The 24,495-nt window shown below is 44.2% G+C and overlaps 1 protein-coding gene across 3 annotated transcripts in view; it reads left to right on the top strand.

Moving 5' to 3' along the window:
* Positions 1–24,495, top strand: part of col7a1l (collagen type VII alpha 1-like) — a 93,925-nt gene that overhangs the window by 38,442 nt on the left and 30,988 nt on the right. For all 3 annotated transcript variants that reach the window (XR_003873029.1, XR_003873028.1, XM_029741958.1), the window contains exons 20-42: positions 1,436–1,582; positions 2,156–2,476; positions 3,097–3,236; positions 10,118–10,241; positions 12,433–12,576; positions 13,080–13,267; positions 13,631–13,708; positions 15,721–15,738; positions 15,832–15,858; positions 16,067–16,135; positions 17,766–17,846; positions 18,700–18,726; positions 19,462–19,506; positions 19,774–19,851; positions 20,079–20,174; positions 20,518–20,544; positions 21,008–21,061; positions 21,451–21,522; positions 21,718–21,777; positions 21,893–21,928; positions 22,058–22,102; positions 22,811–22,846; positions 23,319–23,363. Coding sequence is in view for 1 of the 3 variants with exons in the window: in XM_029741958.1 (XP_029597818.1) it covers positions 1,436–1,582; positions 2,156–2,476; positions 3,097–3,236; positions 10,118–10,241; positions 12,433–12,576; positions 13,080–13,267; positions 13,631–13,708; positions 15,721–15,738; positions 15,832–15,858; positions 16,067–16,135; positions 17,766–17,846; positions 18,700–18,726; positions 19,462–19,506; positions 19,774–19,851; positions 20,079–20,174; positions 20,518–20,544; positions 21,008–21,061; positions 21,451–21,522; positions 21,718–21,777; positions 21,893–21,928; positions 22,058–22,102; positions 22,811–22,846; positions 23,319–23,363 (1,958 nt within the window). In the remaining 2 variants the exon portion in view is untranslated. The remainder of the gene's footprint in view (positions 1–1,435; positions 1,583–2,155; positions 2,477–3,096; positions 3,237–10,117; positions 10,242–12,432; positions 12,577–13,079; positions 13,268–13,630; positions 13,709–15,720; positions 15,739–15,831; positions 15,859–16,066; positions 16,136–17,765; positions 17,847–18,699; positions 18,727–19,461; positions 19,507–19,773; positions 19,852–20,078; positions 20,175–20,517; positions 20,545–21,007; positions 21,062–21,450; positions 21,523–21,717; positions 21,778–21,892; positions 21,929–22,057; positions 22,103–22,810; positions 22,847–23,318; positions 23,364–24,495) is intronic.

The raw sequence follows: 24,495 nt of genomic DNA on the forward strand, positions 1-24,495 counted from the left end.
CAGGGGGTATTTGTTAGTATAGTTTGGTCAGGACGTGGCAGGGGGTATTTGTTAGTATAGTTTGGTCAGGACGTGGCAGGGGGTATTTGTTAGTATAGTTTGGTCAGGACGTGGCAGGGGGTGTTTGTTAGTATAGTTTGGTCAGGACGTGGCAGGGGGTATTTGTTAGTATAGTTTGGTCAGGACGTGGCAGGGGGTATTTGTTAGTATAGTTTGGTCAGGACGTGGCAGGGGGTATTTGTTAGTATAGTTTGGTCAGGACGTGGCAGGGGGTGTTTGTTAGTATAGTTTGGTCAGGATGTGGCAGGGGGTATTTGTTTTATATGGTTTTGAGTGTGTGTTTATGTAGAGGGGCGTTTGATTTCTGATTTCCTGGGTTTTTGGTTTAGTTCTATGTCTGTTCTAGGGTATTTAGATCTATGTTTAGGTAATTGGGATTGGGGCCTTCAATTGGAGGCAGCTGGTTATCGTTGCCTCTGATTGAAGGTCCTATATTTAGGAGTATGTTTGTTATGGGTATTGTGGGAGGTTGTTCTTTGCACTGCTGCATTTAGCCTGCAAGACTGTTAGTTCGTTGTTTTGTTTATTAAGTGTTCACAAATAAAGTTAAGATGAGCACTCGACCCGCTGCGCCTTGGTCCGCTTACTACGACGTCCGTGACAAAAACAATTATTTAAAAAAACTGTGGACTTAAGAGACTAATGCATTTGAATAAATACAAATACGTAAATTAGATAGTATAAATTAAATAAATAGTATGGCTAAAAGCACCTTAAGTAAAAGCACAGAAAAAATGGTATTTCTCAAGATCTTTATTAAAAATGCCTTCAGTTTCTGAGACCCTCCCGTTTCGCATGTAGTCACTGACTAGACATGACTGGATAGGTGAACCCAAGGGCTCCACCACATGGCCTTCAACTGCCAGTCATACAATTGGAATGGGGCCTATGTTAGTGACATCAGTAAGTGTTATGACTTTGTGCTTTGTGTGAGCATGGCGGGGGGGGGGGTAAATCTCAGCACCCAGAACCAAATTGTCCAGTCTGTCACTACTTCCTGGAGATTTTATCAGCGTGAACTATGCTAGGTTTCATCTTACCCATTTTTTTTAAGTGTGAAGGGTTTGGAGGCCATAATTAATAGAAATCATCATGTAGGCACAATAAATATAATCCGCAGGGGTGAATTCAAGATGAAAATGGTGATTTTGTCCTGTAAATTCTCAATTGTTCCAAACTGTTATTGTGATGGGGAAACTTGAGTTACCCTTGGAATTGTATGTTTTTTTAGAGTGATGACAATTGCTTTGTGTTTGTTGCTTTTTACAACCTCTCTGACCAACCAGAGGACAATTTGTTCACAATGACTTGGCTAAAGGTTAAATAGATTTTATTATTTTTTTTTATCACATATGGGTACACTTTTTCTCTTCAGAGTTGGACACCAAAAAGGAGAAGCTTGGTCCTTCTGCCACCATGTTTAAGCTGAGTGATCTGCTGTATGGCAGGACCTACATCTTCACCATCAGACCTGTGTATGGAGAGGTGGAGGGACCCATCACCTCTATGAACCACAGGATAGGTAAAGCTTAACACCTCTTCACGTTATGGCTCCAGCTCACTGGAACAACGTGCTCACTCAAAAACGACAACAACAAAAACAATTGTTGAGTGCTGCTATCCTAAGCTGAGTGCTGCTATCCTAAACTGTAACAAATGCAACGTTTGGAGAGCTGTCCATTACATTTTTATACACTTCACTGGAAACCGTCTATCATACAGGAAACCCAATGCTGGTTCATGTACTTACTAGGTCATGACATAAGTTATTACTCAGTAATTACTATGGTGTAGGTGTAGGACAGGCTAGCGGTTAGAGCGTTGGGCCAGTAACCGAAAGGTCGCCGGTTGGAATAACTGAGCTGACAAGAGGAAAAATCTGTCTATGTGCCCTTGAGCAAGGCACTTAACCTTAATTTGCTCCAGGGGTGCCGTACTAATATGGCTGACCCTGTAAAACAACACATTTTACTGCACCTATCCGTGTATGTGACTATAAAAATGTCATAAATAATGTATACAGTATATCATGTGAAATGTGTCCAAGCACAACACTACTGCATATGAATCTAAAACACTGTCTATTTCCTTTCAGTGGCCAAGGACCGTCTTCTGGTGCCTGTCCAGTCTTTACCCGCCACTCCTTCCCCTCTCACCCCTCACACCCTCACCGCCTCCCACCCCAACGCAGCCAAAGCCACCAAAGCCAACACCCGCTCCACCGTCACCAAAGCCCCCTCCAAAACCACCGCCGGCATTGCCAAGAAACCCCCAAGCACCACCGTTGTCAAAACAGCTGCAGCCACCACCACCTTTATCAAAACAGCTGCAGCCACCACCAGCGTCGGCCATCTTACCAGCACTACCAGAAACATATTGGTTTTGGATACAGAGACAACTGTTGGACCAGGGCCAGGTAACAGAAGTATTTATAGTACCTATATAGATGAATGGCTGTTAGGCATTACAATCAGAGCAAACTGACAGACCCTCAGAATAACAGCATGATGCAGACCCTCAGAATAACAGCACTTACCTCCATTAGAGACTGCTTCTTAAGACTGAAGAATAACAGCACTTACCTCCATTAGAGACTGGTTCTTCAGACCCTCAGAATAACAGCACTTACCTCCATTAGAGACTGCTTTTTAAGACTGAAGAATAACAGCACTTACCTCCATTAGAGACTGCTTCTTAAGACTGAAGAATAACAGCACTTACCTCCATCAGAGACTGCTTCTTAAAACTGAAGAACAACAGCACTTACTTCCATTAGAGACTGGTTCTTAAGACTGAAGATGTTCCTTTAGCAATGTTCTTTCTGACGATAATAATGTCTGCTATCAACCAATATCACTGTCACCATGACCTGTGTCTGTGTGTGTGCGCACCTGCACGCTCGTTCCTGTGTGTGTGTGTGTGTGTGTGTGTGTGTGTGTGTGTGTGTGTGTGTGTGTGTGTGTGTATGTGTGTGTGTGTGTGTGTGTGTGTGTGTGTGTGTGTGTGTGTGTGTGTGTGTGTGTGTGTGTGTTGCAGTGTGTGGCAGGGTGAAGGCAGACATAGTGTTCCTGGTGGATGAGTCATGGAGCATCGGATCCAATAACTTTGACAAGCTCAAGGATTTCCTGTTCCGGGTTGTCACCTATTTCCCTGTGATTGGTCCTCAGGGCACACAGGTCAGAGGTCACGCACCTTAAATATGTCAAAAGCTGAACTGTTCATTTTATGATTAACAGACACGATGTACAGTATGTTAACACATCACACAATAGGCTTAAAAAACATAGCAATGTAAGGGTGAAGTGTACCTGGTTGACTGTACCTGAAGTGTACCTGGTTGACTGTACCTGAAGTTCACCTGGTTGACTGTACCTGAAGTTCACCTAGTTGACTGTTCCTGAAGTGTACCTGGTTGACTGTTCCTGAAGTGTACCTGGTTGACTGTATCTGAAGTGTACCTGGTTGACTGTACCTGGTCAACTGTACCTGGTTGACTGTTCCTGAAATGTACCTGGTTGACTGTACCTGAAGTGTACCTTGTTGACTGTACCTGGTCGACTGTACATAAAGTGTACCTGGTTGACTGTTCCTGAAGTGTACCTGGTTGACTGTTCCAAAAGTGTACCTGGTTGACTGTACTTGAAGTGCACCTGGTTGACTGTACTTGAAGTGTACCTGGTTGACTGTGCCTGGTTGACTGTACCTGAAGTGTACCTGGTTGACTGTACCTGAAGTGTACCTGGTTGACTGTACCTGAAGTGTGCCAGGATGACTGTACCTGGTCGACTGTACCTGAAGTGTACCTGGTTGGCTGTACCTGGTTGACTGTACCTGGTCAACTATACCTGAAGTGTACCTGGTTGACTGTTCCTGAAGTGTACCTTGTTGACTGTTCCTGAAGTGTACCTGGTTGACTGTACCTGAGGTGTACCTGGCTGACTGTACCTGGTCAACTGTCCCTAAAGTGTACCTGGTTGACTGGTCCTGCAGTGTATCTGGTTGACTGTACCTGAAGTATACCTGGTTGACTGTACCTGGTCGACTGTCCCTAAAGTGTACCTGGTTGACTGTTCCTGCAGTGTATCTGGTTGACTGTACCTGAAGTATACCTGGCTGACTGTACCTGGTCGACTGTCCCTAAAGTGTACCTGGTTGACTGTACCTGAAGTGTACCTGGTTGACTGTACCTGGTCGACTGTCCCTAAAGTATACCTGGTTGACTGTTCCTGCAGTGTATCTGGTTGACTGTACCTGAAGTATACCTGGTTGACTGTACCTGGTCGACTGTACCTAAAGTGTACCTGGTTGACTGTACTTGAAGTGTATCTGGTTGACTGTACTTGAAGTGTACCTGGTTGACTGTACCTGAAGTGTACCTGGTTGACTGTACCTGTAGTGTACCTGGTTGACTTTACCTGAATGGTACCTGGATGACTGTTCCTGAAGTGTACCTGGTTGACTGTTCCTGAAGTGTACCTGGTTGACTGTTCCTGAAGTGTACCTGGTTGACTGTACCTGGTTGACTGTACCTGGTCAACTATACCTGAAGTGTACCTGGTTGACTGTTCCTGAAGTGTACCTTGTTGACTGTTCCTGAAGTGTACCTGGTTGACTGTACCTGAGGTGTACCTGGTTGACTGTACCTGGTCGACTGTCCCTAAAGTGTACCTGGTTGACTGTTCCTGCAGTGTATCTGGTTGACTGTACCTGAAGTATACCTGGCTGACTGTACCTGGTCGACTGTCCCTAAAGTGTACCTGGTTGACTGTACCTGAAGTGTACCTGGTTGACTGTACCTGGTCGACTGTCCCTAAAGTGTACCTGGTTGACTGTTCCTGCAGTGTATCTGGTTGAATGTACCTGAAGTATACCTGGTTGACTGTACCTGGTCGACTGTACCTAAAGTGTACCTGGTTGACTGTACTTGAAGTGTATCTGGTTGACTGTACTTGAAGTGTACCTGGTTGACTGTACCTGAAGTGTACCTGGTTGACTGTACCTGTAGTGTACCTGGTTGACTTTACCTGAATGGTACCTGGATGACTGTTCCTGAAGTGTACCTGGTTGACTGTTCCTGAAGTGTACTTGGTTGACTGTACCTGGTCGACTGTACCTAAAGTGTACCTGGTTAACTGTTCCTAAAGTGTACCTGGTTGACTCTACCTGAAGTGTACCTGGTTGACTGTTTCTGAAGTGTACCTGGATGACTGTTCCTGAAGTGTACCTGGTTGACTGTTCCTGAAGTGTACCTGGTTGACTGTTCCTGAAGTGTACCTGGTTGACTGTACCTGAAGTGTATCTGGTTGACTGTACCTGAAGTGTACCTGGTGACTGTACCTGGTCGACTGTACCTAAAGTGTACCTGGTTGACTGTTCCTGAAGTGTACCTGGTTGACTGTACTTGAAGTGTACCTTGTTGACTTTCCCTCTACGACTGTACCTGGTTGACTGTACCTGAAGTCTACCTGGATGACTGTTCCTGAAGTGTACCTGGATGACTGTTCCTGAGGTGTACCTGGATAAGGTCCTGGTCACCCTCACCTTGGCTTGTTCTTTTAGGGATTAAGGTCCTGGTCACCCTCACCATGCCTTGTTCTTTTAGGTCTTAAGGTCCTGGCCACCCTCACCATGGCTTGTGCTTTTAGGTCTTAAGGTCCTGGCCACCCTCACCATGGCTTGTGCTTTTAGGGCTAAATGTCTTGGCCACCCTCACCATGGCTTGTTTTCTTAGGGATTAAGGTCCTGGTCACCCTCACCATGGCTTGTTCTTTTAGGGATTAAGGTCCTGGTCACCCTCACCATGGCTTGTTCTTTTAGGGATTAAGGTCCTGGTCACCCTCACCATGGCTTGTTCTTTTAGGGATTAAGGTCCTGGCCACCCTCACCTTGGCTTGTTCTTTTAGGGTCTAAGGTCTGAGTTGTTGTTGCAAACTGTGTGACAACGTTTAGATTCAATATGCTAAAAGCTGACACCTAAAAGCACAGGACATTTGCAATCATCTTCCTTTTTCAGTCTGCCCAAAGTATGTACCCTGGTGTATCTGTGTAAACAGCATTCTGTTATTGCCGCTTGCTGTATTTCATTCAAACTTTATTTTCTATATAGGCAATATGAAGGGGAATGATACATGTTATGATAAGATTGCTTTGTTATTGAATGTACAGTACCAGTCAAAAGTTTTGACACACTTACTCATTCAAGGGTTTTTCTTTATTTTACTATTTTCTACATGATGTAATAATAGTGAAGATATCAAAACTATGAAATAACACATACATGTATGGAATCATGTAGTAACCATAAAAGTGTTAAACAAAATATATTTCATATTTAAGATTCTTCAAAGTAGTAACGCTTTGCCTTGATGACAGCTTTGCACGCTCTTGGCATTCTCTCAACCAGCTTCATGAGGTAGTCACCTGGAATGCATTTCAATTAACAAGTGTGCCTTGTTAAAAGTACATTTTTGGGATTTCTTTCCTTCTTAATGTGTTTGAGCCAATCAGTTGTGTTGTGACAAGGTAGGGTTGGTATACAGAAGACAGCCCTATTTGGTAAAAGACCAAGTCCATATTATCGCAAGAACAGCTCAAATAAGCAAAGAGAAATGACAGTGTAACGCCCTGGCCATAGAGAGGGGTTTTTGTTCTTTATTTTGGTTAGGCCAGGGTCTTACATTGGGTGGGCGTTCTATGTTCTGTTTCTATGTGTTTGTATTTCTTTGTTTTGGGCCGTGTGTGGCTCCCAATCAGGCACAGCTGAAGTTCGTTGCTGTTGATTGAGAGTCACACATAAGTGCATGTTTTTCCGTTGGGGTTTTGTGGGTAATTGTTTCTGTTCGTGTTACTGTGTTAAACGTGACAGGACTGTTTTGGTTGTCTGTTTATTGTTTTGTATTGTATAGTGTTCTTGCCGTAATTAAATATATGACGAACACTAACTCCGCTGCATTTTGGTCCACTCTCTCTAAACACAGCCGTTACAGAATTACCCACCAAACCAGGACCAAGCAGCGGAGGAGGAAGGAGCAACAGGAGAACAGCTTGATGGACTCGTGGACGTGGGAACAGATACTGGACGGAGAGGGACCATGGACTCAGGATGGGGAGTATCGCCTCCCGCAGTGGGAGATTGAAGCGGCGAGAGCGGAGAGGCGATATTATGAGGAGAGAGAGCGCAACGAGCACGAGAGGCAGCCCCAATAATTTTTTTAGGGGGGGCACACGGGACAGTCGGCGGAGCCGAGGTCGGAACCAGAGCCAGTCGGGTTGACATTGGAGGTGAGCGAGGGGTACGAGGCAGAGACTGTGAGGGAGTTAATGGGGAAATTAAAGGAGAGAGAGATGAGAGAGCTGCTAGTTTGGTGCATAAGGCACGGCATTCGCCCTACGGAGCGTGTCGTGGAAATGATGTCACCTGAGGCAGCTCTCCATACTCGTCCTGAGGTGCGTGCTGGTTGTCTGGTGAAGACTGTGCCTGCGCCCAGAAACAGGCCTCCTGCATGTCTTCCCAGCCCTGCACGTCCTGTGCCTACGCCCAGAACCAGGCCTCCTGCATGTCTTCCCATCCTGGTCAAGCTCGTGCCTCCTCCACGGACCAGTCCTCCAGTGGGTCTCCCCATCCTGGGCAAGCCCGTGCCTCCTCCTCGGACCAGTCCTCCAGTGGGTCTCCCTATCCTGGTTCGTCCCGTGCCTCGTCCAAGGACCAGTCCTCCGGTGGATCCCTCCACCCTGGTCTCTCCTGTGCCGCCTCCTCAGACCAGGCCTCCAGCGGGTCTCCCCAGCCTGGTGAGTCCAGGGCCTGCGCCCAGAGCCATGCCTCCTTCATGTCTCCCCAGCCTGGTGAATCCTGAGCCGGATCTGCCAGAGTGGCCCGCCGTGCCGGATCTGCCAGAGTGGCCCGCCATGCCGGATCTGCCGGAGTAGCCCGCCTGTCCTCCGGCGCAGCCAGAATCACCCGCCTGTCCTCCGGCGCAGCCAGAGCGGCCCGCCTGTCCTCCGGCGCAGCCAGAATCGCTCACCTGTCCTCCGGCGCTGCCAGAGTGGCCCGTCTGCCCGGATCAGCCAGAGTGGCCCGTCTGCCCGGATCAGCAAGGGACGCCAGCCGGGCGCAGCCAGGGTCGTCCGCCAGCCGGGCGCAGCCATCGCCGCCCGCCAGCCGGGCGTAGCCATCGCCGCCCGCCAGCCGGGCGCAGCCATCGCCGCCCGCCAGCCGGGCGCAGCAAGCGCCGCCCACCAGCCGGGCGCAACAAGGGTCGTCCGCCAGCCGGGCGCAACAAGGGTCGTCCGCCAGCCGGGCGCAACAAGGGTCGCCCGCCAGCCGGGCGAAGCCAGGGTCGCCCACCAGACCTTCGGCGCGGCCAGGTGCGCCAACTAAGAGGGCGAAGCCAAGGGTGGGGCAGAGGCTACGTCCCGCACCTGAGCCGCCACCGTAAGAGGGCCCACCCAGACCCTCCCCTTCAGTGTCAGGTTTTGCAGCCGGAGTCCGCACCTTGGGGGGGGGGGGGGTACTGTAACGCCCTGGCCATAGAGAGGGGTTTTTTGTTCTTTATTTTGGTTAGGCCAGAGTGTTACATTGGGTTGGCGTTCTATGTTCTGTTTCTATGTGTTTGTATTTCTTTGTTTTAGGCCGTGTGTGGCTCCCAAATCAGGCACAGCTGAAGTTCGTTGCTGTTGATTGGGAGTCACACATAAGTGCATGTTTTTCCGTTGGGGTTTTGTGGGTAATTGTTTCTGTTCGTGTTACTGTGTTAAACGTGACAGGACTGTTTTGGTTGTCTGTTTATTGTTTTGTATTGTATAGTGTTCTTGCCGTAATTAAATATATGACGAACACTAACTCCGCTGCATTTTGGTCCACTCTCTCTAAAGACAGCTGTTACAGACAGTCCATCATTCCTTTAAGACATGAATGTCAGTCAATCCGGAAAATTTCAAGAACTTTGAAAGTTTCTTCAAGTGCAGTCGCAAAAACCATCAAGCACTATGATGAAACTGGCTCTCATGAGGACCGCCACAGGAATGGAATACCAAGAGTTACCTTTGCTGCAAAGGATAAATTAATTAGAATTAACTGGATCTCAGATTGCAGCCCAAATAAATGCTTCACAGAGTTCAAGTAACAGACACATCTCAACATAAACTGTTCAGAGGAAACTACGTGAATCAGGCCATCATGGTCGAATTGCTGCAAAGAAACCACAACTAAAGGACACCAATAAGAAGAAGAGACTTTCTTGGGCCAAGAAACACAAGCATTGGACATTAGACCGGTGGAAATCTGTCCTTTGGTCTGATGAGTCCAAAATTGAGGTTTTGGTTTCCAACCGCCATGTCTTTGTGAGACACAGAGTAGGTGAACGAATGTGTGGTTCCCACCATGAAGCATGGAAAAGGAGGTGTGATGATGTGGGGGTGCTATGCTGTTGACACTGTCAGTGGTTTATTTAGAATTCAAGGCACACTTAACCAGCATGGCTACCACAGCATTCTCCAGCCATACACCATCCCATCTGGTTTGCACTTAGTGGGACTATCATTTGTTTTTCAACGGGACAATGACCCAACACACCTCCAGGCTGTGTAAGGGTTATTTTCCCAAGAAGGAGAGTGATGGAGTGCTACATCAGATGACCTGGCCTCCACAATCACCTAACCTCAACCCAGTTGAGATGGTTTGGGATGAGTTGGACCGCAGAGTGAAGGAAAAGCAGCTAACAAGTGCTCAGCATATGTGGGAACTCCTTCAAGACTGTTGTAAAAGCATTCCTCATGAATCTGGTTGAGAGAATGCCAAGAGTGTGCAAAGCTGTCATCAAGGCAAAGGGTGGCTGCTTTGAAAAATCTCAAATATAAAATATATTTTGATTTGTTTAACACTTTTTTGGTTACTATATGATTCCATATGTGTTATTTCATAGTTTTGATGTCTTCACTATTATTCTACAATGTAGAAAATAGTAAAAAAATAAGAAAAACCTTTGAATGGGTAGGTGTGTCCAAACTTTTGACTGGTACTGTAGGTTATTGCCACTGACTGTCCCATCTCTCCCCTCAGATAGCAGTGGTGCACTACAGTGATGAACCAAGGATAGAGTTCAAACTGAATGATTACAAGAACAGGAACTCTGTACTAAAGGCTCTGAGAGGAGTACGCTATGGAGGAGGCAACACCAAAACAGGTACACACACACACACACATGGACACATACACGCACACACATACAGACTGACATTCTGTCTGCGTAGAAAAATGTTAGATGTCTATAAGCTTTGAAAGTGGAGACCTCACAAACGTCCAAAAGTAAACTTGCCTTGCCTTTTGGAGATAGCTTTGTATTTGTGTAACTAATTAACTGTTAGTAAGTGAACTGTTTCGCCCATGGCTGGATTACTTAACGGGCACACAGGGCATGTACCCCTGGAGGTCGGGTGCCCCCCAGATAGCATATGATAGCAAAATGTGTAGAATTGCAGGAAATTAGCTTTAAACTGCTAAATGTTCTCTCAGCCTCATGGCAATATGTGAACAATAGCATGAGATGAGCTATATAACAGCCATATTTCTCTCTGACCCATGGCAAAAAGTGTAGAATTTTCTTTAAAACTCCAGCATTTTCTCATAGCTTTATGGAGGCTGGTGCCCCGGGGTCTCAAATGCGGTAGTCTGGTGCTGGTTCCGCCCCACAGTTAGCCAAGATGTTTAGCTAGCCAGCTGAAGTTGTGTACAGCTGGATAGCAACCATTTTTACCTTCTTTTGCTAGCTACCGTAGCCCTGTCTTGTCAAACGCCTGACTCCAAAAATGACAAGCTGTCTCCAGTTGTTTTTGCATTTTGAAATTGTGACAGACCTTCCATGCCTATTCACTTTCAATACACATTGATTCTCTATATTGTACCTGCGTAAGTGCCTGCGAGCAAGTGTGTGTGCGTGTGTGCGTGTGTGTGTGTGTGTGTCAGTGGAGGTCGGTGCCGTTTAAAGATGAGGGAGGATGATTATTGTTTTTATGAGCATGGCCTTATTTCTATTACAGCATAATGGATGACTGTCATTCATATTCCATTCACCCAGCTCAATGTAACAGCAATAGGTTTAGCTACTACATGATAGTCAAATTTTCCCTGTACCCATCATGAGGTTGCTACAACCTAGCCTATGAATGAAAGTTTACAACGTAGGTGCACACAGGTCGAGAGAAAGATTTGAGGTGACAGACACTGACACACAGACAGACAGTGACACAGTCAATACCGCCTTGCACACTCTTGCCTGCATCTAGCTGATCTACGGTGTAATCATTAGTCCAACAGTTGCAAAATAGAGTTTCTATTGGACAAATTCAGTTATGTTTATCCCCTTTTTGTTACGTTTGCTTTTGTTTAAGAAATGTTTAACAGAATCTGCACAATGAATACACCCCTGATCACACGCAAACACAGTTCTCTTTCATAGCAGCCACATACAAACTGCTCATTGTATATATAATTCCTTCTCACATCTATCTACGCGCTCTCTTCCTCTTACCTTTTCCCTTCACTTGTGGACTGTCTGTGACCAGGTGAAAAAACATTTCCAAGTCATACAGCCTACATCATTGTCACATCATAGTCAACAAAGCTACTAGAACTAATGCGTTAGTAAACATGCTACAATCATACCGTACAGTGTACAGTCAGCAGCAAGCAGTTTAGGAGTTGCACTGGCGGGCCCCGGTAGCAATACATTTATAAAACCAAAAGCTTAACTTGACTTGGAAGAGTTCCAGTGTTGGATAGCGATAGTCAGCTACCTCCTCATCCCTTCCTCTCTGTTTGAGCCGAGTGTTTGAGTTGGCTTAACTACCTTGTTGCATTCAATGCAAGCTAAGTGAAAGTGAAAAATATATATTATGAAATATAGCCAGCTCTCTCTCTCTCTCTCTCTCTCTCTCTCTCGCTTCTCCTTAATTTTGGATTGATTTGTTAAAAACTGTTCAGCTGTTGTCTCTCTCTTTGAGTCAACCATAATTCCTGTGTAAGTCTATGGAAGGGGGTGAGAACCAAGAACCTCCTAGGTTTTGTATTGAAGTCAATGTACCCAGAGGAGGACAGAAGCTAGCTGTCCTCTGCCTCTGCCATGGTGCTACCCTACAGAGTGCTGTTGAGGCTACTGTAGACCTTCATTGCAAAACAGTGTGTTTTAATAAATTATTTGGTGACGTGAATATATTTAGTATAGTTTTATCTAAAAATTATAACTTTTTAAATGTTTCATTATTTTAAAAAAAATGAAATTCTGTAGGGATGGTCCTCTCTTTCCTCCTGTGAGAAGCCTCCACTGATGTGTGTGCACATATTGATAGTGATATTGCCAGTGTATTGTTGTTCCACAGGGAAGGGGATGAGCTACGTTCTGAAGGAGCTGTTCCAGGAGTCTCTGGGGATGAGGCAGGAGGTGTCCCATGTCTTGGTGTTGCTGACAGACGGCCGGGCCGTGGACGATGTGGAGCAACCCTCCAGGATCGCACAGGCTTATGGTCAGTTAAGATATCAGTGGTCATTCTCTACATACTGGGGGTCAAAGGTTGTGGCTAGATGGTAAACAGCTACGGACAGAAGTGACTTTTCATAGCAGGCTAGGAGTGCATTTTATCTAACCCTAACCCTTTTTCTAACCTTAGCCTAATTATCCTAACCTGCTACGTTAATTCTCCTAACCTGCTACAAAAAGTAACTTCCGTTCGTAGCTGTATACCATCTAGTCAAAACCGTGGTCAATGTCTTGGGACGTCAAAGGATTGTAGCCATTTTGTTCTTGTTGATTTGGAGCCATTGCTACTGACACGCAAGCTCCTGAAAACATCTCTTTAACACAGATGAATCTACACAGGCATATCTCACCTGTCTTTGATACATGTAGTGATATCCAGTAGCTGGTCCTTGTCAGAAGCCTTTGACTTTGCATATTGTTGAATATTGCTTTGTATAACATTATATCATGTATTTTCACGTTCTTCTCCGATATTGACTCCACTCTCAGGTGTGAGTGTGCTGGCCATCGGGGTGGCCAATGCAGACATGGACGAGCTGAAGAAGATAGCGCATCCAGCCAGCTACCAGAACATCTTCTACGCCAGGGACTTTGATGACTTCTCTTCCATAGAGAGAGAGTTCATCAGCAACATCTGCAGCGAGGCGCTGCTCTCCGAGTTCAGACAACACGACGAGGTACAGAATACACACGTCTGAATGAAACTAATATATCATTTGAAATGAAAGGTACTACATCAGGACTTTTTGGAACAACGTGCTTGTTTTAAAACATTGTAGCTTGCTGATAATGTCTGCTCGATATGTCTCCTTAGCTGGGATCATAGTTAGTTAAGGATGAAGTGTGGAATGTTGACAAGCAGCCAATTATGACAGAGATGTGAAACTCAGCTGTGTGTCGGAGTGGGCTGCTCTCGCCCTCCAGCTGGAATTAGAATGTTCTCGAGGTAGAAATTATGATTTAATTAATAATGACCTATAGCCTCTGATTCAAGGTCATATAATAAGGTCAACATCAATGTGTTTGACCTCTTTTATTAGTCTGCCCAGCTGGACACTCCAACTGATGACCCTGATGAGCTGACCAAACCCCAGGGCCCCTGCCCCTTACAGTGCAAGGTACGTCCTTCTCTTAGTCATCATCATCATTATTGTTATCATCAACATTACTATTATCATCATCACCATCATCATCATTGCCTTTTTCATTATTTGTGTCAGCATTACGTATCCCATTTTGTCCAATAGAAATCGAATATATTCTACGTATATGGTTTGTTCCCTCCCAGCAACCAGTTCTGCCTATGTCGTCATTCCAACCAGTTCTGGCAGTGACTTCATTCCTAGCAGTTCTGCTAATGACGTCATTCCTAGCAGTTCTGCTAATGACGTCATTCCTAGCAGTTCTGCTAATGACGTCATTCCGACCAGTTCTGCTAATACCGTCATTCCGACCAGTTCTGGCAGTGCCGTCATTCCGACCAATTCTGGCAGTGCCGTCATTCCGACCAGTTCTGGCAATGACGTCATTCCGACCAGTTCTTGTAATGACCTCATTCCGACCAGTTCTGGCAGTGACTTCATTCCTAGCAGTTCTGCTAATGACGTCATTCCTAGCAGTTCTGCTAATGACGTCATTCCGACCAGTTCTGGCAGTGACGTCATTCCGACCAGTTCTGGCAGTGACGTCATTCCGACCAGTTCTGGCAGTGACGTCATTCCGACCAGTTCTGGCAATGACGTCATTCCGACCAGTTCTGGCAGTGCCGTCTTTCCGACCAGTTCTGGCAGTGACGTCATTCCGACCAGTTCTGGCAGTGACGTGATTCCGACCAGTTCTGACAATGACGTCATTCCGACCAGTTCTGGCAATGACGTCATTCCGACCAGTTCTGGCAGTGCCGTCTTTCCGACCAGTTCTGGCAGTGACGTCATTCCGACCAGTTCTGGCAGTGATGTCATTCCGACCAGTTCTGGCAGTGACGTCATTCCGAACAGTTCTGGCAGTGCCGTCATTCCGACCAGTTCTGGCAGTGACGTCATTCCGACCAGTTCTTGTAATGACGTCATTCCGACCAGTTCTGGCAGTGCCGTCATTCCGACCAGTTCTTGTAATGACGTCATTCCGAACAGTTCTGGCAGTGACGTCATTCCGACCAGTTCTGGCAGTGCCGTCATTCCGACCAGTTCTGGCAGTGACGTCATTCCGACCAGTTCTGGCAATGACGTCATTCTGACCAGTTCTGGCAGTGACGTCATTCTGACCGGTTCTGGCAGTGATGTCATTCCGACCAGTTCTTGTAATGACGTCATTCCGACCAGTTCTGGCAGTGACTTCATTCCTAGCAGTTCTGCTAATGACGTCATTCCTAGCAGTTCTGCTAATGACGTCATTCCTATCAGTTCTGCTAATGACGTCATTCCGACCAGTTCTGCTAATACCGTCATTCCGACCAGTTCTGGCAGTGACGTGATTCCGACCAGTTCTGACAATGACGTCATTCCGACCAGTTCTGGCAATGACGTCATTCCGACCAGTTCTGGCAGTGCCGTCTTTCCAACCAGTTCTGGCAGTGACGTGATTCCGACCAGTTCTGGCAATGACGTCATTCTGACCAGTTCTGGCAATGACGTCATTCCGAACAGTTCTGGCAGTGCCGTCTTTCCGACCAGTTCTGGCAGTGACGTCATTCTGACCAGTTCTGGCAGTGTCGTCATTCCGACCAGTTCTGGCAGTGCCGTCTTTCCGACCAGTTCTGGCAGTGCCGTCTTTCCGACCAGTTCTGGCAGTGACGTCATTCCGACCAGTTCTGGCAGTGACGTCATTCCGACCAGTTCTGGCAGTGACATCATTCCGACCAGTTCTGGCAGTGACGTCATTCCGACCAGTTCTGGCAATGACGTCATTCCGACCAGTTCTGGCAGTGACGTCATTCCGACCAGTTCTTGCAATGACGTCATTCAGACCAGTTCTGACAATGACGTCATTCCGACCAGTTCTTGTAATGACGGCATTGCCCACTGGGCTCCTTCTTTAGCTGACCTTTGACCCACTGTCATTTGGAAACATGGACTGACCTTTATTTGAATAATAGATTAATCTCTTTCTCCTTTCTGATTCACTTTCAAAGGGGCAGAAAGGTGAAAAGGTGAGTACAGTTATATTTAGTTACTTCTAACTTGGTGATTAAATGAGATATTTATGTTTACCTTGTTCTCTTTTCTCTGTATGTCATTCACAGGGAGATGGCTCTGGTAATGGTGGACTGGTATGTTCTACACCACAATTTAATTCATTCATTCATTAAGTCTTTAATTTATCCATCCATTCATCCAGCCATTCATTCATTCATTCATTCATTGTCATTCATCTATTTATCCAGCCATCCATCCATTCATTGTCATTCATTCATTGTCATTTATTTATTCATTTATTCATTCATCTGCCATAATTCCATGACATTTGTTTGATTACAGAGACTCCAGCAAAACACTGCGATGTTTGAGTCAATTGGCCTCAAGTCCAAAGGAGAGAAAGGAGAGAGAGTAAGTGGTAACTCTCATCACACATTGTCTATGTAGGCTATCATCTATACACACTGATACAGTAGAGTGCTGTGCCCTTGAGCAAGGCACTTAACCCCAACTGCTTGAAGATCACTGCCTTGCGGCTGGTCCTGTGCTGCTCCCAGCCGTGTGTGTGCGTTCTTGTGTGTTTGATTGTTTGTTTCTTTTTGATTTCTGTATAAATATAACCCCATAGCTGATGTTATGAAACATGAAAGGCACCGTATCATCAAAGTGGCAGTGTGTCAGATTTGATGATGACAGTTGACAGAATCGCTGCTCTATATTCTTCTGTAGCATCTGACAGTTAGGCATTCAACAATCTGTCTTCCAAGTTTCACTAAATATTTGTTTGGTCCTATAATTGTGCCGGTACACTGAAAAGAGCATAACCAGTAGAAAACATTGACTTAAAGCATCAACTCCAATTTAATCCTGCCATTATAGATAAACAAGCTCACTTATAATAAGCCATTTTATACACAGAAGATCTCTGCTAAACACAGTCAAGCTGTTTATATTTCTCTCTGTGATTGGCGTTAACTTTGGAACGAAATTGACTAGAAATAGAAAGATGCTAATGTCTGTAATTGAACAACCCACTGGGCACACACTGGTTGAATCAACGTTGTTTTCACATCATTTCAATGAAATGACGTTAAACCAACATGGAATAGATGTTGAACAGACGTCTGTGCCCAGTGGGAAGGGAAGGATAAAAAGATGTTTAAAATTCAACGCGAGATGACTGCATTACAGGCTACATAATGTAGGCCTAAATATTTAAATGATGTTTAACTACATGTCATGTTCAGTTAATGGAGTTATATTTGTAAGCTACATTGTCTGTAATTTATATATATTTCATGATGTGTAAGAACATGTGTGCAGTGATGTGCCAAATGAATCTGTAATTGAGTGTAATTACTATAGGGTAAGCATTAGAATAAGCTGCCTCAATATTAGCAGCCATTAGGTGATAATATAGCTCTAGGATCCATTGTCAGTATTATGGAATAATTCTAATGTTAAGGTAAGATTTTAATGGAGAAAGCTGATCCGAGAGCAGTGCTGCCTTTCTTCCCATCCTATCAGTATCGACACATGCTCTAACGATGCACTTAGCGAGTGTTTTTTCTGCGTGGTGTTTTGGGAAACGCATGTTAAACCTTTGGCCTTTGTAGTGAAGATGCATCGTTAAAACATGGGAAGCCTAAATTCCATTGCTTTTGGGAAACCGACCCAGGACAGCACACCTTCCACCTCCACTCAGCTTAGCGCCAGGCGTAGCAAATCAACAACAATACAATGATCCTATTGATCTCAGTGTGTCCTCAGTGTTCATAGATACTGGACTTCACGTAGAAACAGAGATCAAATGTTATATTTGGGTCAGGACTCCTTTTTCAATCTTTCTTGGTTGTGTAATGTGTTTTTGTGTGATCAATATTTGTATCGTTTTTCTCAGTGACATATGACGTGAAGGTGTGTAGTAGAACAATGATAGCAGTATCAAAACAGATGAAGAAGCCAAACAGAAAAGAAAAACGGAAAACAAATCTGTCTAGTGTATTTTTTTGGCACGGACTGTATTTCTTTCATTTAACAGGGACTTCCTGGAACAGATGGTGTCCCTGGGTTGCCAGGACGACCAGGACGAACCGGACCCCCAGGTTCAGCCGGACAACGGGTAAATCTAACAAAGAAAGAAACAGTCTTATTGTACTCTGAGTGTACAAAACATTAGGAACACCTTCCTAATATTGAGTTGCACCCCCTTTTGCCCTCAGAACAGCCTCAATTTGTCAGGGAATGGACTCGACAAGGTGTCGAAAGCATTCCACAGGGATGCTGGCCCATGCTGACTCCAATGCTTCTCACAGTTGTCTCAAGCTGACTGGATGTCCTTTTGTGTGGTGGACCATTCTGGATACACACGGGAAACTGTTGAGCATGAAAAACCCAGCAGCGTTGCAGTTCTTGGCATATTCAAACCAGTGCGCCTGGCACTTACTACAACACCCCGTTCAAAGGCACTTAAATCTTTTGTCTTGCCCATTCACCCTCTGAATTGCACACAAACACAATCCATGTCTCAATTGTCTCAAGGTTTAAAAATTGTTCTTTAACCTGTCTCCTCCCCTTAATCTACACTGATTTGAAGTGGATTTAACAAGTGACATCAATAAGGGATCATAGATTTAACCTGGAATCACTTGGTTAGTCTATGTCATGGAAAGAGCAGGTGTTCTTAATGTTTTGTACAGTCAGTGTATAGGGCTGATGTAAAAATGGTCCTGTTTTAACGATGTATTGGACTGTTATGCACCGTTACTGTATGTGTGTGTGATTTATATTTTTTTAAGGTGCTTCTGTGTGCCTGACACCACAAATTAAAGTTATTCTAGGAATTAAGCTTAAGCTTTCCATTGCGCATAACTGTTTTGCTCACTGGGCAAGCTTATTAACTACATTTGAACTTATGCCACTTATGTAAATGAGATGTTTCTAATGGCAGTTCTCTCTTTCTCTCTCTCTTTCAGGGTTTAGAAGGTGTTCCAGGTGATCTGGTATGTTCAATGTGCTTATGGAGGCAATGTTTATTAGTGTCTAGTAGTGTACCCATAAGCGCAAACTCTATTCCCAAGTTGGTGCACTACTTTTGACCAGGACCTATAGGGGGTGCACTACAGTATATAGGTATATAGGGAATAGGGTGCTTTTTAGGATGCAGACCCTAGGTCTTGTACTTCAGAATGACTCATAAGACCATTAATGCCTGTGTCTCTGTTTTCAACTTGTTCTCTACAACTCTTTCCACTTTTAATCCTTCATAATAAAAAAAATGTTGTTACTAATCATAGATGCCATGCACTTTGAGTGACAGTTTGCCATAATACTATGATTATGTTGACACCTGTGGGCACATGAAATTAAGTTTCTCAGTTTTATTTCCTTCTTGCTAGTTTAAAGCTATAGCTTAAACTGTTGAATCTGTCGTCTCCAGTTTTCTGAGATGTTTCCCTCAAGGCTCAAAGTTTGTGGGGGTTGAATTGGTTCCATAACGGTGAAACTATAGTTTATTTCTGACACCATGCAATATTAAACTAGCTAGCTTTGGTGAGCAATGAACAAGTGTGTGTTCATTCAGCCATCTTTATTCAAAACTTTATTTCCCGTGGCTTCAGGTGGCGGCCTAATCATATCATTACAGTCATCCTTTTATGATTTCCTGTCAGGTTATCTAGTGTGTCATTGTGAATTCTGTCATGTTCCGATTTTAATGTTATTTTCTGTAATCACAGGGGCCTCCTGGTATCACTGGTCCAAAAGGCCAGAGAGGAGAGAGGGTAAGTCCAACCGCACAACAACAACATGAGTCTAGAAGCAAGTAGATGTTATAAGAAATGTTAGGATTATCTGTGCAATATAAAATGTAATGCTAACCAATAGGGTCAAGTGATTAAAGCGTTAAGTTTGAACTCTACCTATAGTGTTACCTTTCTGCCTTCATGCCAAACCCTTTGTCGCTCTCTTTTTATCTTCAAATTTTAGATAATCATACCATGAGTTCACCCCAAGGTGATATTATGTGACCTTTGACCTCTCTCTGCCAGGGGGAGCCTGGGTATGTCATAGGGGGCATAGGAGATGGCCATTATGCTCCTGGACGAAAGGGAGAGCCTGGATCATCAGTGAGTGTTCACAACACAGACCCTAAAACAACTTTGTTTTATAAAGGGTTAATAAAGGCCTTATAAAGGGTTATACATGTTTCATAAAGGGTTTGGAAATTGTATTACCTGAAATAACTTGTTTTGTTCGTTCAACATCATAAACAATTGATACTACATGCTTCCTCTGAATAAGAAATACAAATTACATGACTGTTGTTTAATGTCCTATCCTGCTCTGCTAAAAGGGACCCCAAGGGGCTCCGGGTGTACCAGGGGTCTCTGGACCCTCAGGCCTGCCTGGACAGTCAGGTTCACCTGGGTCCTCAGGGATATCTGTTAAGGTAAGACAGATAGATAGTGCGGGTAAATCTTACATACTATTATTATTTTATCGCATAATAATAATCCTTCAACAGGACTGTGACCCCATTTGGAGTTTACTGTATGTCATGTGTGTTGATGTGTCATTCAAAAATACATGCTACAAGTATCATGTTGTCAGCACACAATGGAAATAATATTGGGGATAAAATACATCCCTGAGGGACTCCGTTATAACCAGTTCATAGGATAAAATGTCTTTCACATTGACCTTCTGTGGCCGGTCACTTAACAATCTTAAATGATATGGGCTTCACAACATTGATTGATTTGATGTGTTTATGTTCTATTCTTCCCTTGCAGGGGGGACATGGGGAGGCAGGTGCTAAAGTGAGTGGGTGGTTCCTTTCTCCTTTCTTTTCTTCAACAATATAGTTACTGCTTTGGGTCAAGGGAAGATGGCGCTTGCTAAGTCAATGGAATTCACCTAAATTGGAATGAAAAACTGGCACGGTGTTGATATGAATAAAACAACGCTGCCAGGATTATGAATTAGTTTTATCGATCGCATTTTAAACACACATTTTGGGCTTTGCTGATGATTCTAGAAATGGGTGTTGATTTTTCAAAACTAGTATTGGGTCATGTATTTCGTTTGCCAGGGCTACTTTGAAAAAGAGCTTCCTGTCTCGACAGGACTCACCTGGATAAATACAAAAGAAATGAATACAAGTCATTCATGTTACATCTATGTTTAATATCGCCCAATACTTCATAACCCCTAATTTAACCTCTTTTCCTTGCTAGTATGTTATTAATTAAATAACATTAGTGTTTTGTGATGTTTTGAAAGGGTTTGCGTGGGAAAGCAGGGGCCAAAGGAGACAAAGGAGATCATGGTAAAGATGTAAGTGTTTAGTTTCTGTTATGCAGCGAGCAGCCTAGCGATTAGAGTGTTGGGCCAGTAACTGAAAGGTTGCAAGTTTGAATTCCAAAACCGGCAAGGTGAAAAATCTGTCATTGTGATCTTGAGCAAGGCACTTAACCCTAATTGCTCCAGGGTCGCCATTGATCATTTCAGACACTGGCCGTGAAACAACTCTCCGATGGTGTCTCAGGGAGAGCAAAAAAACACTTTCTGAAATAGGACAAATATAAGCACCCACCAAATTATGATTATTTATTGTGCTCAGTTTGTGTTAAACTATAATACCACATTGCTATTTCTAAGTATTGACTTTTAGTTAATGTGTTGTTCCATCTTTCTTCATTTCCTTGTTGTCTGTCTCAAACCAGGGCCAGGCAGGGTTACCTGGTCCCATTGGAATTGATGGTGTTCCAGGCTTCCCAGGTCAAAAGGGATATAAGGTAGGAGTGTCCTTCATCAAGAAGTTACAATATACCTGAAGGGACATTATCTTGTGGTTTCCTCTGTATATTTGAATGAAGCCACAGCGAATATCATATTTGAATACTATCCGTTTACGTGGGTATCATACTGCATGTTGATCTAATTACGGATATGATAGGATTCTGATTGGTGATTTGTGCTGTTCTTCCCAGGGAGAGGAGGGGATCGGGGTTCCCGGTGTTCAGGGCCCTCGTGGAGAGCCAGGGGAGAAGGTACAAACAGTTCATACATGGACTCATCAACATGAAGTGTGTGTATTGCTTCACCTGAATTATGTAGTTTGTTAGTCACGAATTAGCTAATCATTGGTTTACCTTTGTCTTGCAGGGAAATATAGGCCTATCAGGACCTGAGGGACCAAAGGTACTTTATTTATGTTAACACTTTGATTTGAAGCTCAAACAACATAGGAATTCTGCGAACCCATTGGACTGCAGTATGGACCTAGTCATTCACACCATTGAAGTATCATCTTTGTTCTGCCTTTCTAAGGGAGAGGCTGGTGTTCAAGGGATACAAGGGGTTGTCGGACCACGGGTATGCATCAACTTTTTATTTGTTTATATTGAATACACATACAAAAGTGGAGACCATTATCATGTACTTTATATACGGTCTGGATGGTTTCTTTCCAGTGGTGTAAAGTACTTAAGATAAAAACACTTTAAAGTACTACTTAAGTCGTTTTTTGGGGTATTTGTACTTTACTTTAGTATTTATATTTTTGACAACTTTTACTTTTACTTCACTACATTCCTAAGGAAAATTATGTACTTTTTACTCCATACATTTCCCTGACACACAAAAGTACTCGGTACATTTTGAATGCTTTGGAGGACAGAAAATTGTCCAATTCTCACACTTATCAAGAGAACATCCCTTGTCATCCCTACTGCCTCTGGTCTGGCAGACTCACTAAACACAAATGCTTTGTTTTTAAATGATGTGACCTTGGCTATCCGTAAATTAATAAACAAGAAAATTGTGCCGTCTGGTTTGCTTAATATAAGGAATGTTCCATTATTTGTATTTTTACTTTTGATACTTAAGTATATTTTAACAATTACATTTACTTTTGATACTTAAGTATATTTAAAACCAAACACTATCAGACTTTTACTCAAGTAGTATTTTACTGGGTGACTTTCACTTTTACTTGAGTCATTCTATTATTATGGTATCTTTACTTTTAATCAAGTATGAGGTTTGAGTACTTTTCCCATCACTGTTTCTCTCCTCCTTTAGGGAAAGAAGGGAGTGAAAGGCATCCAAGGGGATAAGGTCAGTTAAATCCACACTGATTTGCTCTACCGCTCATTACGCCGCCTCATATTGAAATATTCTCTGCATAATTAATGAGTGGTGTTTCATCAGCTGATTAAATGAGAAAATCTATTTATTTCAGCTCCAGGTCAATCGCTGGGCTGTGTATGGCTTAGAATGTGATCAGCTCCCAGATCCATTATTAAAGTGCTTTGGGTGTATGGTGTATGGGGTTTGTGTGTGGTGTGTGTGTGTGGTGTGTGTGTGTGTGTGTGTGTGTGTGTGTGTGTGTGTGTGTGTGTGTGTGCATCTGTTTGCGTACGCCAGTCCGAGCACAAGCCAATGAAGTGCAAGTCCCTACCTCATAACAGTTACCATATCTCCTGCTACGATAGTATGTTTTTACTCTACAGTCATGTGTGTGAGTAACTCATCAGATAATGATCATGGTGATAATGTGGTGGTAATGTTATGGTTTTGTCTCCTACAGGGCGATCGAGGAGAGGTGGGGCCTATGGGAACACAGGGAGTAACAGTGAGTATAACCAGCCATTACAGAATCAATCATTACCACACTACCAAACCTGGGCTGTGTTCATTTGGGCATGCAGAAACAGAAAACAAAAATTAGTGTTTCTTACTGGACAAGTCCGGGTTGTCCCTCTCCGTTTCAGTTTTTCTTCCATTTGGTGCCTATTGAAGACAACCTCGAGTCTCCTGACTTACAGTCTGTAGGGCTTTTCAGACTGTCTTCCTCTATGGCTTACCATCCTTTAACAAATCCTCTGGTTACAAATCTGCTCTCTTTATCCTTCAAATCGCTTGTGTTGTAACTTTTCACTGAGAAAGTTTGCAACTAGTCAGGTGAACCCACTTCCCCTTCCCTCGTCACTGCCCTCTCCCTCCACATATTATCTGTGTGAAGGAGTGTGTCTACCTTAGGGAAATTAACCTAGCTGATTAGATTGAAGTGGGCAGCCATCCTCCTCCCACCTCCAACCTGTCCAGCCAATGGCTACATCGGCCCGCTAATTGACGACTAGTAAAGGCCCAGTGCACTACTTGAATTATTAATATGTTTTTTAATTCAGATTTTTCAGGGGGTGCTGCAGAGCCCTCAGCGCCCCTACCTCCCACGGCTATGGGTGTGTCAGAACTAATGATCGATCTGAGAAGGTCTTGCATCACTGAGCTTTAATTCAACCTTCATTTAATTGCAACGTGCATAATGAATACGGGAGGATTATCTCAAATCATCATCCTAGTTATGACCTTCTGAGTTCGATTATACATTATACATTCTCATGGTCTGAGAGTCTTTAGGTGCCTTTTGACAAAACTGACAAGTGTCTTTGTCTGGCCACTCTACCATAAAGGCCTGATTCGTGGAGTGCTGCAGTGATGGTTGTCCTTCTGGAAGGTTCTCCCATCTCCACAGAGGAACTCTAGAGCTCTGTCAGAGTGACCATCGGGTTCTTGGTCACCTCCCTGACCAAGGCCCTTCTCCCCTGATTGCTCAGTTTGGCCGGGCGGCCAGCTCTAGGAAGAGTCTTGGTGGTTCCAAACTTCTTCCATTTAAGAATGATGGAGGCCACTGTGATCTTGGGGATCTTCAATGCTGTAGACATTTTTTGGTACCCTTCCCCAGATCTGTGCCTCGACACAAT

Source organism: Salmo trutta, chromosome 40 (genome assembly GCF_901001165.1).
Source record: "Salmo trutta chromosome 40, fSalTru1.1, whole genome shotgun sequence".
Taxonomy (NCBI): domain Eukaryota; kingdom Metazoa; phylum Chordata; class Actinopteri; order Salmoniformes; family Salmonidae; genus Salmo; species Salmo trutta.